The 17,316-nt window shown below is 38.6% G+C and overlaps 2 protein-coding genes across 2 annotated transcripts in view; both read left to right on the forward strand.

The window, feature by feature from the left end:
• LOC143157118 (macrophage mannose receptor 1-like) overlaps positions 1 to 2,433 on the forward strand; it is a 34,812-nt gene extending 32,379 nt beyond the window's left edge. Inside the window, exons 28-29 of the mRNA XM_076331646.1 lie at positions 934 to 963; positions 1,533 to 2,433. Coding sequence (XP_076187761.1) covers positions 934 to 963; positions 1,533 to 1,777 — 275 coding nt within the window. The 3' untranslated portion in view covers positions 1,778 to 2,433. The remainder of the gene's footprint in view (positions 1 to 933; positions 964 to 1,532) is intronic.
• A 1,835-nt stretch (positions 2,434 to 4,268) lies between these two features.
• The window catches only part of LOC143157117 (macrophage mannose receptor 1-like), a 34,225-nt gene continuing 21,177 nt past the window's right edge, over positions 4,269 to 17,316 (forward strand). The window contains exons 1-9 of the mRNA XM_076331645.1: positions 4,269 to 4,415; positions 6,786 to 7,184; positions 8,030 to 8,203; positions 10,500 to 10,658; positions 11,471 to 11,584; positions 13,911 to 14,057; positions 14,974 to 15,156; positions 15,703 to 15,860; positions 16,266 to 16,376. Of these exons, the coding sequence (XP_076187760.1) occupies positions 4,346 to 4,415; positions 6,786 to 7,184; positions 8,030 to 8,203; positions 10,500 to 10,658; positions 11,471 to 11,584; positions 13,911 to 14,057; positions 14,974 to 15,156; positions 15,703 to 15,860; positions 16,266 to 16,376 (1,515 nt within the window). The 5' untranslated portion in view covers positions 4,269 to 4,345. The remainder of the gene's footprint in view (positions 4,416 to 6,785; positions 7,185 to 8,029; positions 8,204 to 10,499; positions 10,659 to 11,470; positions 11,585 to 13,910; positions 14,058 to 14,973; positions 15,157 to 15,702; positions 15,861 to 16,265; positions 16,377 to 17,316) is intronic.

The following is a 17,316-nucleotide window of genomic DNA, read 5'->3' on the forward strand; positions in this document are numbered from 1 at the left end:
AAATTTCTTTGGGTAGTCGGAGCAATAGACATATAGAAAGTTAATTCTTTGTTACCAGATATATCGGAAAGCTGAAACTCAGTGTCAACACACACTTTATTTGTTGGGTTTGACTGTGAGTGGCCCTTACGTGCAATGCCAAAGCACAGTGAATATTCCTGACAGCAGGTTCTCCAGCAGAATGGGGTTTCAGCACAAGCAAATATTACAATACAGGGAGCTCTGCATCCTTCCAAGGGGCCAGTTAACAGTTGCATTTCCTTCGTGCTCGCAAGCACGCCGAAACTTAATGTGTTGCTGTGCTTCTGCTGCAGCAGCCCGGCTCCTGGTGCTTCCTACGCCGGATCTGCTCTTGCACTGGCCATCATCCAGCTCGCACCCAGCGCGCCAAGAAGAATCTTGCAGATGGCGCCCTCTTTGCATGGCCGGGAAAAACTGCATAAGAAAGTTTGAGCTTATAAATGTAATTATAGATGCAAATGAATTATGGTAAATTAAAATCTGCTGGGTCTCAAAGGAATTGTGTGCAGTACAGGAAAACTGTCAAATATCCTCAGCATTTGATCAAGTTTTTCCCAGTCTCCACAGGCATGCAGACCCAGTGAAGAGGGCATGATTTATTAACCAGGGGAGAAGAGAGAGTCCATCTAAAACAGTCAGAAACTACCTGTGCTTGGAGATTCTTTGGTTATTAAAAACGAAGCAAGAAGGGGGCTTTAATATGCAAAACACTGCAGTTTTATTACAGTGAATATCAGGTTAAAAATCATCTACACCTTTTCATCTCTGTTAATTTAGCAAATGTGTTTCCAGGAGAAGTGATGAGGTAACCTTGATGTGCAGGTTACCAGACCTTTTGCTAACATGAAACTGTTGGGATGAAAATGCGATGGTTTTAGATTTTGGCTAAACATTTGTCTTTATCTTTGACAGCTATTCTTAAAGCAGCTGCAAACATGGAAGGTAGGATTTATTTTTCCTTTCCAATAGTTTCAAAGAGACCTGAAAAGAAATACTTGGTTTTTTTTATGAATTGGTATTTATTATTTATTTGTCTTGTATATGTTTATTTATACAAGCTTAATTTACTTAGTTGCCATTGAATTCACTCCCAGCATAATTTAGCAGTACATATGAGACACTTAGGGCATCGCAGGGTGAGTAAATGCTTTAGTAAACTGATCACCCCCTCTTTGCTGCTTCTTTTGCATGCTAAGATCTATGAGGAGGACTGACACAGAGACATTATGGTAGATTTTTAATAAAACTTTTATCCTAAAAAACCCCCATACAATAATATCTACACCTTAATTATCATAGCTTCTTTGCCCACCCTCCTATCCTTGCCCCAAGACAACAGTGGAAGAAGACCAAGAAATGTTGAGGTTATATTCCATTTCCTTCATAAATGCGGGTTGCTGATTAACAACCTGGTAATTAAGGGGGAAATTAGACCAATAGTTTTCAGTATTCTTCATATTTATTTGTGGTTATAGTACACCCACTTCTATTTGCTTTGTATTTATTTACAGATGCCAAAAAGGACAAAGCACAAGGTCACATGAATATGTGGATACTACTTACTCTGGTCCTCATCATTTTATTAGGGATGGGCTTCATGATTTATTTCTTATTCAAGATCAAAACTCAAAGGGAGACTGAAAGAGAGGTGAGGCAGTGCAGCACACTGCTAGAATACAGCCATGTCCTAACTGGAAAGAATGATGAAAATGATTCTACCAACAACAAAGGAAAAAATGAACACAGCGTCGTCTAATGGGGTAACCATACAGCCGAACTCTATGGTTAAGCTTAAAAAAAAAATCTAGCTGGAACAAAGGAAGTCTTAGTAAATGTTACATGCACCTAACAAACAGGCACTATGAACTAAAATTAGCAGTTATTCGTTTGGTACAGATTAAGAGCTATTGCTCTGTGCTCTTCAAGAAATGCTCTCAGGACTAAGACTCAGTACTGTATAAAATGGCTGATTAAACAAGCATGACAAATAGCAGAACTACTGTGAATTTAGATTTAAAAGTTATAGCTTAGTAGTGTTCTCTCTTTTTAGAGATTTGTGGCAGCATCACATAGTGAGTCAAGTGCAGATATAGTGAGCACTTTCTTTGCAGAGCATTCAGCCCCAAAGCCTGCATTCTGAGAACATATCTCACCACAGCATACTGAAGAGTGCATACTGTTACTCAAGTAAAATGGTGTTTGGAATAAACACAGATTTACATGAATTGTTTTTCCCCATTATTGCCCCTGTTTTACACTCTTTACACAAGTTATCTTCCTTGCCGTAGTATTATAAGTGAAATGCAAATACTTGGCCTTCATTCATGGCTTCAACTTGGATTTTGCAAAACAAGTCTTTGCAAACAGTCATATTCTATGACTTTGAATGTTTTGTATCAGTTATGAATATGAGACTATATCAATAAAGGATCTATATCTTACATAATAATACTTCAGTGTTATTTAATTAGCATGCAGAGATGTTATACGGTTTGGTGATCTAATGAGTCATTTACCTTAAGAGAGAGGCTAACAGGAGCAAACAGAAACATGAACAAGGCATATGACTAAAAAGAAACATAAATAAACTATAAAATAAAGTGGATGCCAAATAAAGCTGGAAGAATCCAGTCCTGTTTTTATTTCACTTGATTGCTCATTTTAGGATGCCTTCTCTTACTATCCTCCAACTCTCTGCTAAATGGACTGACGGCTGGGCACTGTATCCGTGCTACAGCCCACTAAGGCAGTGGGGCACACCACCGTGTCTTGGTAGTGAAATGCTTTAGAGGTTTACTGTGCTGTTTAACTTTTTTATGAATTCCATGTTGTCTATGACAGACTGAAGAAAAATAAAAGAAAAAGATCTCAAGGACCTCTGGGAAAAACAGACCCTTAGAAAGTTCCTAAGAGCTGTATAGGAGAGGTCATTGGGAAGGAGAGGTTCACATGACATCGGATCGCTAGTTTGTAGATATTGCAGTCAAACAAAACGTATTCCAGAGGATAGGGAATGAAGGGCATTCTGTACTCAAACTATTTTTACTGACAGTCCCCTTGATCTTACACCTTTTTTTTCCTTCATGTAAGTTGCAACACATACCCATATTTATCTTTTTTGTAAATACTGACACTGAATTGGATTCAGTGCTGTTTGATGGCTAACGATAAAGGCAAGGCAAACGAAAAGAGTAAACAGATGAAAAAAACGGCAAACCTGAAACAATATAATTATTTATAATTTTGATATTCTGATAGTTGATATTGGTAGCACAGTTCTAAAGACCCTATACTCTGTAAATGGGCTGCTTCTCTCACATTAAGTGACGTTTTGCCCTTGCAGAATATATTGTGAAATTTGTCTTCATAAAAAAGCCATGAAAAATGAGAGAAAATTCTAAGGGCAATTTCTGCTGAATATCTTTCCTCCTTTTCCTTCAAAACAAATAAGGGATTTTGCAACACAGCTGAAGTTGATTTCCACTCAATAAAGGGCTGCAGCTCATTTGTAACATTTGAGAATATTCCTCTCTGCTTGTCTCATTTACACTTGGTACAAAGAATTATTAAGTATTAAAATTAATTTGTACTTTATGGATTAAATACTTTTGAAAGGCAGTTTTGTTATCAAAATCACTGGTTAACAGAAAGGTTTGTAAAGATTTGGCTAATTTGTATTGGTTCTCCTGAGATAAATTCACATGAAATAACAGCACCGTAGTTTTACCAATTGATAAATTGGAGAAGATAAAAGCCAGGTATATATATAGTGCTCAGTTTGTCAAATTCCCGAGCAAATTAAATGGTCCTGTCTGGGTTAATTTTTCAACTGAAATAGTCGACATTGCTCGGTGCATCAAATTAAATGAATACATCTTTTGTAGCAGCAAAGACCTATCTGGCCAAGAAACTTGCATATATTTTTTCTGAGTTTCCCAGGTATGTTTGTATGAGATTTAAAGTACATCCATTTAAAGTGCAGTCCCTGCTTCTTTGTCTTTGAGGGTCAGGACTTTACAATCCCAGAACAGAACCAAGAAAGTTAAAAATAATTCAGCAGAAAGATGTTGAACTGTTCAAACTTTGCCACTGGCATTTGAATAGAAGGAAACTTCACTTTCAAATGCAAAGTTTGATTTTTTTAATTATTTATAGATTTCAAAATACCACATGTGACAGGATATTTCCTTATTTAGAGCCCAGAGTTTTCTCTTTCAACTAAAACTCTCCAAAACTGAGAAGGAGCCAGTGCCAACTGGTTCCTTAAGGACTTCTACTGCAGCAATTAATTTCAGCTCATCGCTTTGTGAATAAGAAGAAAGAAATGAAACACTTGACTTTTTCTACAGTCTTAGTTTTCCTCTCTTTCATTCATACTGCTTTTCAGACACTCGGTGAGTCTTTGTTTCTTATCCCCTGCAAAAGTGGATGTGAAAGTGGGCATTTTTGTTGTCTTGCTTGTTTCTCAGGCTCTTTTAGATTTTCACCCAGCTTGACTGCCCTGCATTTCATATTCATCCTAACTGGAGTGGTCCACATAAGTTTAAAAAAAGATGCAGATAGAGATGTTGGTTCATATTTAAAGAGAGGGGAAGAGTCAAGATGGGATAAAGCTGGGAATCAGAAGTCATGACAGAGTCATGTATGCGGATAAAGATTTCCTTTTGGATGCAACTTAATTATTAGTTATGCCTGTTCTGTGAAGTAGAGGGACTTCACAGTACGCTCCATAGTCATTGTCTGTATATGTGACTGAGTTACGAAAAATTAAAGAGACAGGAATTAAATAGGGTGCTGTATGTGTATCTCTTACCCTTAGGATGAGGTTGTGTGGGATGAGATAGAGCTTGTGGATTGATGTGAGATGTAATACTGTGGCTGAGCAGATGCCAGTGAAAAAAATATTAAAAAGATCAGAGTCAAGATCAGCCCTGGAATAACCACTATGGCTTTCAGAGTAAGGATGAGAGGCTCTGTTAAGGCTCTGAAGTTGACCGAAGACAGATCACAACTCCCTTTTGATGTAAGGATGGTGATAAGGTTCAAGGACATTTTTCCTTTATCCTTCAATTCATTAGATTTGTGGAGGAGTGGGGTACAAACCACAGCTTCTGAAAGCAGGCACTGTGCCATGTGAGCTTCGCCAACACTAGCCTGTGCAAAAAGGGGGTCTCCCCTCTGCTCTGCGAGCCGGGACCCAAACCCACATGATAGCCCAAGCATGAACCTCATAGTTTCCAGCAAGAACTCCTATTATAAGACCCAAAAATACTACGAGGGGCAATAGCTGAAACTTAGGGCACTACACAAAGCACTTATTTAGTTAGCAGTAAGAAATAAAAGATTTAATAAGATTTAAAACTTTCTGTCTAAATGGACAAGGAAAGAAGAAACTAGGTCTTTGCTCCAAATTTAGATCTGAAGAAGTGAAACTTCCATAGATTACTAAGCTGGCCAAAGTAACACAGGGCCTTCTTGGGAGAGCTCAAGCATTAAATACAGATATCCTGACAATAACTATTCTTCCTGTCATAGCTTCCCAGAATTTCCCAGACACTTTCTGCTCTGTTCACTACTCAACATTGGCTGTGCCCTAACATCCTACCCTTGTCCTACAAATTTACTTTAGTGTTTGGAAGGGTATCTCACTGTCCCTTATGTGGTTATTCTCTCAGATGGATACGGGGGTGATCCTACATCTCTGTCTCCAGGTGGGGATTTGAGGCACAAACAACTGAAGGGCAAAGCCTTGCCCTCCTGTCCCATAGGTCCTAGAATATTCCCTGTAGTCCAAATTTCACTCCCTCATGACCCAAAGGCAGTGGAAGCTGTATGCTACTTGATGTTTTGAAAAGCAGGCAGCTGTGTTCACAGACCAATGCCCAGCACTGAACGACCTGCTTTACACGTCAGCAGTACAACTGCAGTAGTGGGCAGCCCTTCCCGGCAGGGCCTACTTGTCCTGATGGATTACTTACTAAATTAGGCTGCCTATAATCTTTTGGGAGTTAGCTAGCTTGTTTAGCATTCACATATTGTCTTTCCATAACAATGTACAGGCACACAGGCACACGCCTATATTATCTTTACCTCTATATACTGCCCGGTGTTGGTTCTTGTGAGAATGTTTGTGATTTGATTGTGTGAATTCTGTTGACTTCTTATGATAGATGTACTAATGAGAAGATACTGGAACAAGGCAAGATAACAAATCACTGTTCCACAGTTTTTCATCCTAAAAAATACCCCAAACTGTAACAGAACATGCCAATTACAGAAGGAGCAAGAGTCACAGAAGGCTCACTCATTAACTGTATTAAGCACAAATGCAACCCCGTGGAGATGTATGTAACATGAGCTAAATCTATAGTGCATGAAGTGATGGCAAACTTCCAACTCTTCAGTAAGGTCTCTTTTGGAAATCTTGAAAGAAATGTGTATTTCAGGAGGGATTTAGAAAAATAAAATCCACTATACTCATGAAAATTCCATTACAGTGATGACATTTTTGAAGCTGTCATAATGTATTTTATGTGCTCTTATTCCTCTGCATTGTATTTACATGAGCTGCACTTATTTTTCCTTCCCAGAAGGAAATAAATGTCTTGAAAATGCTGTTTGATCTTTGCAGACGTGACTCAGATTTACAGTCTCCTGACACGAGTCATATCAGCATAGAATCAACAGCACATCTCTTTCCTCACAAGCCTCCCTCACCATGTGCCCACCATAAATACATTAATTCTGATTATTTTGTTTTACAGACAATGAAATATTTTTAATATACAATGAGGATACTAAACTCTGTTTAATTGCTCAGAGTGCTCATTCAGTCACAACAGCTGCTTGCAACAAAAATACTGAGTTACAAAAATTCAGGTGGGTGTCTGATCACCAGGTGATGAGCGTGGCATTTGCACAATGTTTCGGAGTGCCCTACAAGCAAAACCAGGCTAAAATTTCTTTGTACCCCTGCAACAAGAAAAGTGAATTCCAGAAATGGGAGTGCAGAAATGCAACCTTGGCAATCCAAGGGGAAGATTTATTTCTCAGTGCTGGCAAAAGAAAAGAAGACAATATTGTGATGAACACAGGATCAGCAACAATGAATAAATGGAAGATCTATGGAACCATGGATGATTTGTGTTCTAAAGGCCATGAAGGTAAAATTTAGAAGTTAATCTTGATGGTGTCTTGAACCCACTTGTTTGCCTCATGGATAGGGTCCTTTTTGATTTCTGCTCCCCTTAGTCCAACATCAGCTGTTCCACCTCAGGCAATGTTGGACTGGAGGATGATTCGTTCACATACTCAGGCCTGCGTTCCTCCATCCTGGAGATGTACAGGTGCTTAGCTTCAGAGAGAACATAGTATGTGCAAAATGTGCATTTTTTTTATTCTTTACTTTTAAAGCAAAAGGTAGATCCAGGCTATTTTTAATAGTTAGCTTTAATAAAGTGCTTTATTTAACTCTATACTAGTACTAGTGAAATGGTATTAGCATTGTTGGATGAAAGGCAAAAATCTTTACGTTTAATACTCCTATAGTAAATATAAGGAAATAATTCCATGCACACTACTGTTCAGTTCCTCTACAAGATTTCAGATGACAAAAACCCCCACAACATTTAGCACTTAAATAAATGATTTATTTTTAGTGAATGACAGGAAGTTAAGCTACATGAAAAAAAAAAAAGCTATTTTTAGAAAATTATTATTAAATATATGAGACAAAAATCACTACAGTTTTATCATAATTCTTGACTACAGTATGAAACTTCTCTATTTCCAGCCATTATATCTGGCAACATCATAAGTTAATGATAAATTGCAAGACCTATCCAGAACTTCCTTGGAAGACACTGCTGGTGACAGTAGGTCCCCAGTTACACTGGTGCAACACTTGTAACACTTTCTCCACATACCCGTATGGAGAGTACAGATACGTAGAGAATTGGGTCCCCCAGATTTCTGTACCTATATTACCATTTCTCTTTTGCCCCCTCAGATCTGTTTACACTGTTAGGAAACGCCAACGGAGCTCCATGTGTCTTCCCCTTCCAGCTGAGTGGTAAATGGCACGCCGGCTGCACGGCTGCCGGCAGGTCAGATGGCTTGCTCTGGTGTGCAACAACCCCCAACTTCAACACGGACCATTTGTATGGGTTCTGTCCAACTGGCAGTAAGTCCCAAATGCTGACATAGATGCTATAACACAACACTGTTAGGTAAATATATCAATACTGAGACGCCGTTACTAATATGGAAGGGAAAAACCTTGTAATGACTTTATTTTACTCAAAAATGTCTCTGCCATGCCATAACGTTCCTTACAGAAGAAACAAAAATATTTCCTATGAGTTTTCAGTCAGGCTGAAAGTTGTCTGGGTATATCCATCAGTAGCTAACACCCAGGAAAAGACCAGTACGCTTTAAATATGACTGCATTCACCATAAAATCATCTGAAAATTGAGACGCTACTCACAGCCTAATTCTCCTTGCCTCATTGTTCTTTGTGGTAACAGTAGTAAAACCTTTTCTACCCATGCAAATCCCTGTTCTGTATCACAAGATTGGTCTATAGTCCACGGGAGGATGTAGTTTGTTTTCTGAAAGACATTAAATAAGAAGATTGGCTCAAAGGTCTTACTGAAATAGCAGCATCATCAGCTTTTCCCTTGTAATGTTTCAGATAACATTACAAGATAATGTTGTCTGAACAGATATGTGCATCTGATTGCAGGATGAAGGACACCAAAATACATTGTTAATGAAAATATTAAAAATGCTGCCTCAGACCTAATTTTTCAGTGCTATACCACAGACTCACTATTCATCATTTTGGTAGGAGTATTGCACAGGGAAACCAGGTTTAACTCATTATCAACCACCAACTACCACCACCACTTTCACCGATATTACTCAAAAGTATTTCCTGGTGCAATATTGCATGCAGTAGCTTGAAAAATCCCAGAACATCCTCACTATATAAACTGGCAAAAATGAAGTATTTGGCATTAAATAATTGTTGGGACACTATCACTAACACTTGAGTCTACAGTTAAAAAAGAATGTTAAAAATCTGAAGTGAATCAGTAATAAAGAAACACAATAAAAACCAGAAAACATTTCTTCTAATGAATCGTTCAAGAAATTCAATATCTTTTCCTCAACAAAAGAGAAAGTTAAGGGAAGTTGTAATCACAGCTTATTAGCACTTGCTGAGGGAACAGTTTTGCTAAAAGTGAGCTCTCGGAAGTCAATTTCTAAATTCCAATTGCCTAAAACACATGCAGACTAGAAATAAAGAATATATTTTAAAAAATCATAGAATCATTTAGGTTGGAAAAGACCTCTAAGATCATCGAGTCCAACCATAAACCTAACACTGCCAAGTCCACCACTAAACCATGTCCCTAAGCACCACATCTATATGTCTTTTAAATACCTCCAGGGATGGGGACTCAACCACTTCCCTGGGCAGCCTGTTCCAATGCTTGACAACCCTTTCAGTGAAGAATTTTTCCTAATATCCAATCTAAACCTCCCCTGGCGCAGCTTGAGGCCATTTCCTCTTCTCCTATTGCTTGTTACCTGGGAGAAGAGACCGACACCCACCTCGCTACAGCCTCCTTTCAGGGAGTTGTAGAGAGCGATGAGGTCTCCCCTCAGCCTCCTTTTCTCCAGGCTAAACAACCCCAGTTCCCTCAGCCGCTCCTCATAAGACTTGTTCTCCAGACCCTTCACCAGCCTCGTTGCCCTTCTCTGGACACGCTCCAGCACCTCAACGTCCTTCTTGTAGTGAGGGGCCCAAAACTGAACACAGTATTCGAGGTGCGGCCTCACCAGTGCCGAGTACAGGGGCACGATCACTTCCCTACTCCTGCTGGCCACACTATTGCTGATAGAGGCCAGGATGCCATTGGCCTTCTTGGCCACCTGGGCACCCTGCTGGCTCATATTCAGCTGGCTGCTGACCAACAGCCCCAGGTCCTTTTCTGCCAGGCAGCTTTCCAGCCACTCTTCCCCAAGTCTGTAGCGTTGCAAATGTAATTAATGATGGCATAGTTTGAAAAGCAAACTTTCCATCATTGGAAATATTTGCATTTCAGTTGTATTTCAGCCAAGAATTAATTCGGGCATAGCCTATGAGCTGCTGAACAGGTTTTCAGAGTAGATAATGACCAAGGTGCAGTTTTGTCTTACTATCTCTTTACACTATTTTTTTTCACCTGGAGATTATCAGATTTGAAAGGGAAAACTTAAAATAAAGGATGAAAGGCCCATATCTGCTAATGTCAATGGCAAACTCTCTTTTTCTTAACAAAGAGCAAGCTAATGTAAGAGTGCGGGTTTTGGCAGGTCTAAACCTTATTTGCTCCAGAATCTCATTTCACAAGTAAGCTTGCAGTTAAATTTTCTTGTAACATTTTGTGTAAGATGTTTATAACAAACTGCAATACTTTCTCTCACACAGACAATGACAGATTTTGGAGCACAGATCCTTTGACAGGAACCTACTACCAGATAAACTACCAGTCAGCTCTCACATGGCACCAAGCAAGGAAGAGCTGCCAGCAGCAGAACGCAGAATTATTAAGTGTCACAGAGATACATGAACAAATGTATCTAAGAGGTGAACTAATAAGCAAGACTGTGTAAAAAGAGTGTCTCATAGGGTTTTTTAACTGATAACAAATGTTTCAGTGCTTTGATCACATTACAATGAATAGCTGATGTAATAATAGTATATGTATTGCTAGAGAAATAGCACAATTACTCTAAATTAAGCTTTTTATAGGTGGAACTTTTGTAAGTTGTGGAAATGCCACTTGAAATTATCTCTATTATTATTATTTTTTCAAAGAAAGTTAAGAATCTCCAGCTAATTAATCAAAAGTTGGCTCAAGCTCAGAAAACACCAGAAAGGTCCTAGAAAGGGACATTACAAGAAGGAAAGTCATTATAGGAGGCAGTCATTATATGACTTTTGCGTTAAGAAATCAGTATTCTTCACATATATCTAATGAAATAGATTTTTGGAAATACCATACACATTTTATACAAAATGCTATTAAAAATCTAAAGACTTTCTGGATTTATGCATAGACTGTAGAACGAAGGCCCTGTATCAATTGCATCACACTCAAGCAAACTTGTAACATAAATATTAACAATAGCAATTCAGTGTTTCAGTTTCCAAAGCTTATTGCTTACATGTAACTGTAGAATAGCATAAATTCAGATAAACTAATATGTAAAATAGTGTTTTGCCATTCTCTGCCCTATAACTACAGAATAAACTCTCTGAGTTTATTACCAGCAAACATGGATTCTGTACTGAACTTAGAAATCACTAAGCAGACATTTATTATCTTCCTCCAAACTTTGAAAATGCAGAGCATTTCCTAACGAATCTCATTAGAATTCAACTCTTTGGTTACCTAGATTTGATTGACACCAAAAGATCCTCTCTCTGGATTGGGCTTAACAGCCTGAATCTCAACAGCGGCTGGCAGTGGAGCGGTGGCATTCCCTTCAGATACTTTAACTGGGCACAAGGTAGTAATCTTTTTTTTTAACAGTTTTTGGAATGAATCTTTCCCACCAGAATGCTGAATGCATATTAATTACTGTCCTTAGCATTCACCATGAACACGAGGAAATGGAGTTGAAAGGCTTATGAGACATGTGAGATTAAAAAGCTGAGAATGATGCTTTTCTTCACTGGATATATCACAAGGAGTTTCAAGCAGAAGAGTTAAATAAACTCATCTCCTATCAGAAGCAGATAAAGTGAAAAGCACTAGCTGAGTTGTAGCATGCTAGGAATGCCTTCAAGTCAGTTAAAACCTCTGTGTCTCTTCAGCTCTCACAAGGATTATCAGACTCCGCATCCTGCAAGGACTCAGCTGTCAGTGAGAATCAGTCTTTCAAAGCCTTCCCCTTCACTTCTCATGCTTTTCCTCTTTTCTTCTCTCCTCTTTAACATTCAAGAGAGACTGTAAATAGAGTTCACAGCATTGTCAGTTTATCTTTGAAAGTCACTTAATGATTGTCATGGCAACAGCTGTTTGCAGCAAATGCTGAATGTTTGCTTGCTGAATAAATGCACACATATTCCATCTTTTGGCCTTCCCTAAGTCTCAGAGGTGCCACCTGTTTTTATATGGCACAGAAGATGAAGGGAAAGCCCAGAGTCGCTGAGTCTGGTAGAGGGTTTTCTACCTTCTGCTGAGCTGGTCAAATTCCTTAAGCCTTGTAGAGAAGAGTAGTTGGCGCTCAGGTCAAGCAGCCCACACCCTTGGAGTTCCTGTATCCCCACATGAAGGCTGTTATGATGAGTTAATCTACACATTTCCAGTTTACTGCAACATTATTATAAGTTGTATCTTTTGGGGGGAGGAAAAAAAAAAAAGTAAGCCATTGCAATGTGGACCTCTCTGAGAAGCAGAAAACACTGCCCAATCCCCAAGGACAGTGGTCCTGGAGAACCTCCTGGAGGGCTGGTTGCAGCGGCAGGCAGGGGAGAGACACACAGCAAGTGTGAGGGCACATGAGGAGGCTTGGCTTGCACCAAGGAGAAAATCTGCAGCCAAGTTGCCAAAGGAACATGCAGAAAGGACCTTTCCAAAGGGCCTGAGTGTAACTTTTTTGTTTCCGCACACCACTGAAAGCTGCTGGATCAGAACCTGACATAGAAAGGAAATGCTCCCCTACAAGGGCACTGTGGAAATGAGATCTGTTTTCACATGTGATTTGGTATGTCTCATCTAACAGATATGCCTTATATTTTATTTTAGGAATTCCATATTATTATTTTTGTGCTCTGCTAAACACAGCTCTAGAAACTGTAAGCCATTTAACATGCTCACATAAAGAGGAAGCCTATCAGGCTTTGACCAATCTAGGTTCCCACCACTCCCTACTCAACTGCCAGACAACGTATCCCACAGATCGGTGGCATTTTGTTTTTGTCTCATATTTTTAACAAGTAATATTCATTCACTGATCTTGGTTTAGCTCTACAATGCAGAGCTAGAACTCTAATTTTCAGGTTTTGAAATTTCTTTTTATTGTTAGCAGCTGATGGCTCTAACTCTGAAGAATGCTCTTCTCTCTTCACATCTGTAACATTCCTTGTCTGAATACGAACTATGCTAAGATGCTGCCTTACTGTGTCCCTGCACAAAGATTTTAGCTCAAACTGTGTCCTCTGATTTCGTGAATGTAACTGAGTGTTTTAAGCTTATTACTTAGTCCTATTAGCATAACTGGGTCCTGACAACAAATTGTGCATAAAACTATATGTTTCATGAGCTGTGAAACTATGATTTCCTACAGTCCGTGTACGGCATTGCAACTGCAGCAGCACCAGGTACCCCTTCAATGTCTGGACTCTTCAGTCCAGCATCTACTGACTGGGGAACAACATAATTTATTCTGCAACAGGTTGTGCGCTACATATTCCTCAGCAGATGTATGGCTGACCCCTACGCACAGGCTAATTAAACTCAGGGTGGGGTGGGGGGGTGGGGAGCAAGGAAAGGACTTGCTGTAGCTTTTCCATCAGTGCAGGCTCAAAGTTTAGTCTTTCTTCTGTGCAAGCCAACAATTTTCACAAAACTTATAGGAATATCCTATTTTTGAGACCGCTATTCTGCAATCAAATCTGGCAGAAAGTGTGAATTATGCAACAAGCATCTAAATAAATGTTTTGATGGGTACTTTTAAATTACATTTCCTTACCTCCGATAGAAAAATAACTGTAGCAATGAAGTCATGAGTCCGTAATTGACATATGAAAGGGCTGGAAGCAAATTGTTCTTTCAGCTGCTGACATAAAACCTGTGCTATATAAAAATAATTTGGTTTTTATTCTATGAAGGAAGCCCTGAGCCTGAGCCTGAGAAACTCTGTGCAGTACTAAATCCCAGAAGAGATACTAAATGGGAAAACCAGCCATGTGAGCTGAAAGTTGGCTATATCTGTAAAAAGGAAAACTCCACACTGGATCCTTTCATTCTTCCATCAGGTACATCAAGCAAATAAAAACCCTTTGATAAAGACAGAATTTGTGTCACTAAAATGAAATTTCATAGCTATTTAAAATAAAAAAAAGAGCATTGTCATTTGTTCTTCTGTTTTGATGAGTGGCACAGAACAAAGCATACTCTTATTTGTTTAACCAAATATATTTACATACTGGAAATGTTCCTGGAACCCAGTAACCACACAAGCAATTTTTATTTCGTGTTATTATTCACAATTCCAGAGGCACTGGTCTAAGCCATACACTGTCACAAAAGTATCATGGACTGCATGAACGTGAAAATAAAGTTAGAGATGCCTCACCCTTCCTGCAGTGCATTCCAGTGAAAACACTGAGGCTTACCACTGAAGTCCTGGAAAGATGGCACCAATAGGCACCAATAAGCTCAAACCACCTTCTCAGTGGGATTGCTTGTAACCTAGAAAGATGGCAAAAAAGAGCAAGTTCCTTCAGACCACTTTTCTACTATGCTTTTCTCTGATTTATTTAATGAGACTTAGTATGGAAGGCCACGTGTGCAGATAATTACTTGTGCTGCAGTAATAATGCCTTTATGAAATATGCAAAACATAATTGGGTAGGGTATAGTGTGTGAAAACACTATACATGGAATTCCAAAATATTCCTGTCCCATAGTGAATATTTCACACTAGTGAAGCCCAGTTACGACTGGCTCCATTATTTTCCTCTTTTATGTAAATGCAGTATGTTTTCTGTAAAAGTACAGTGTGCAACAGCAAACAAAATGTTTTTTATGTGTATGAGGAATGAATGGAAGTACTGCTTATTTGTAATCACTCCATTAATTAGTTAATTAACTGATTTCAAATGTAATTGCAGTTATTCTAGACTTCAGTTTTTCACTGTTTAAAACTGTGAAATATCTATTGGTTTTGAGGGGATGCAGAGCCTGTTAAATGCCCAGAAGGATGGTTGCCCTATGGAGATCACTGTTTCATGGTTCATAGAGATCCCAGAGTATGGAGAGAAGCCCTAATTTCCTGCAATGAGAGCAATGGCAATCTGGCCAGTATCCACAACCCTGAGGAGCACGGCTTCATACTGTCTCAGCTTGGCTACAGTGAGTATTTCTACAGGGCAGTGTTTGGTACAAATGGAGAATTATATTATTAGAAATCTTACAGGATTTAAAAAAATTTCTTATTTGTTTGATATGAATATTTATAGGGAAACCCACATATATATAGGTTAAAAAAACCCAAACACCAAAAAACCAGGAGAGGAATCATTAGTGATCTCTTAATTTTCGTCTTCATTATTTCCATTTTGATTTTCATGTGTCTTTCACTGCATGAAATCACTCAAAGGAAATAACAGCTCTAGTTACTGCAGTATTTGGGCAGATTATCTGCCTCAGACACCTTGTAGTTGTAGATACAGTAATGGACTTTTACTGATAAAGCTGAGGAATCTCATTTCCTGCTGGTATCTCATTTTTTAACTTCTTGAAAGAAGAATGTGAATTAGATCTTAAAATAAACTCCACTGGCATTTAGTCTAGATGAATTTGTATTGTAACATGGCATTTTCTGCTCATGTCCATAAAATCTTGCTCCTACGGACTGTTTCAACTCGGGTACTAACACAGGTGAATTTCTGTTCTTAGAAGCTGCAGATGAGCTGTGGATTGGTCTGAATGACCTCAACACTCAAATGTACTTTGAGTGGAGTGATGGGACTCCTGTGACATATACCAAATGGTTGCCTGGAGAACCAACCCATGCAATCAATGGGCAAGAAGATTGTGTCATTATGGCAGGAGAGGTAGAATCATTCCACATTTGTGTAGCACTATACTATTTGATTTTTATTTCTATTTCTAGTTTTTTTATGAATGCAACTTAGAAACAAATCAGGGAATGGTATCTTTATTCACTCAGAAAGGTGGTTGTTTTAAATTAAATTTAAAATTAAATTAGAGATAACTAGATAAATGTTCATATTTGATTGTGAGTGTACATTATATGCCAAGCAAACCTTAACAGTCTGCCTGTGACGCTTAGTTAGCTTAACATAACCTCACAACTAAGCACAAATACTTGGAATTCATTAAAAAGTACAGATCTTTATTCTCCCATTGAAGTAATATTTAAAAAAAAAATCAATAACGTTTCTAAAGGAAACAGGTTCTGCCTCACTGTTTTTCACCTCTTCCCAAACTGCATCTAGGATGGATACTGGGCAGACAGTGCCTGTGATATAAAATTAGGTTACATCTGCAGAAGAGACCCACTACAAGGAGTTTCTGGGACAGTAACGACTGATCCTGCCTGCCCGAAGGTAAGAACAAAGCATAACCAAGAATCTGGTTAGCAAAAATCCATTGTTTTCACAAGCTCCACTTGACATTGAAACTATCTTCTTTTTTCCCTAACAAATGTGATTGTACATCAAATTCAGGGTGCTAATTTTCACTACATTCCCTTATTTAAAATACAGTTATTTTGAAATTTTTTTAATCAATATGAGTCAGGCCCATTATCTCTCAGAACTGTCTGCAAAAGAGGCTAAAGCCATTACTGCGTTTTTCTGCGTATTTGTTATATTGTTCTACAACCCTCTGCGGTTACCTAAGACATAGTAGATACTGGGAACCATTTCGGGACTAGGTGACATGATGCAAGATGATGACAAATCTCACTGTTGAAGCCAAATCAAAACAATCAAATTGCTTTTATGAGTGAAGTTGTTTTGAACAAGTTATTGTATCCTACTGCTTTTTTTTTCTTCTCCTTTTCCCTTTTTTTACTTTCCTATTTACTACTGTTCTATATTTAAAAACACTTCCCACAACCCCACATGGGAAACAGAGCTGAGACTCATTGTGCTAGATGGAACTAGGCAGCAGCCAAATACCGAACACAGATTTTATTTACCTTTCTTGGATGCAGCAAGCAAATCTTGAGCAGGTATAGAAGGGAAATGTGACTTGGAATTCAGCTGTAATTTTGAGGATTTTGCTTTTCAGTAATTTTTATGCTACCTCTTCAGTCAGACTTTTTAGGTGAACTGGTGAGTTAAATCAATTAATTAGTCTAGTTACTGTTTTTTTAGCCTAGAAACATCAGGAAACTTGAGTCAGCATCTCACTATAACACAGACTACTCTCTTCGGTTCTGAGCAAGGAAGTATTTTACTCACCCGCTTCTAAATACACTCTCCATTCTGTGTACCTCTGACTTTTTTATCAGTTAATATTTATCAGTTACTAATTGTCAAA

The sequence above is a fragment of the Aptenodytes patagonicus genome, chromosome 2, assembly GCF_965638725.1.
Source record: "Aptenodytes patagonicus chromosome 2, bAptPat1.pri.cur, whole genome shotgun sequence".
NCBI lineage: Eukaryota > Metazoa > Chordata > Aves > Sphenisciformes > Spheniscidae > Aptenodytes > Aptenodytes patagonicus.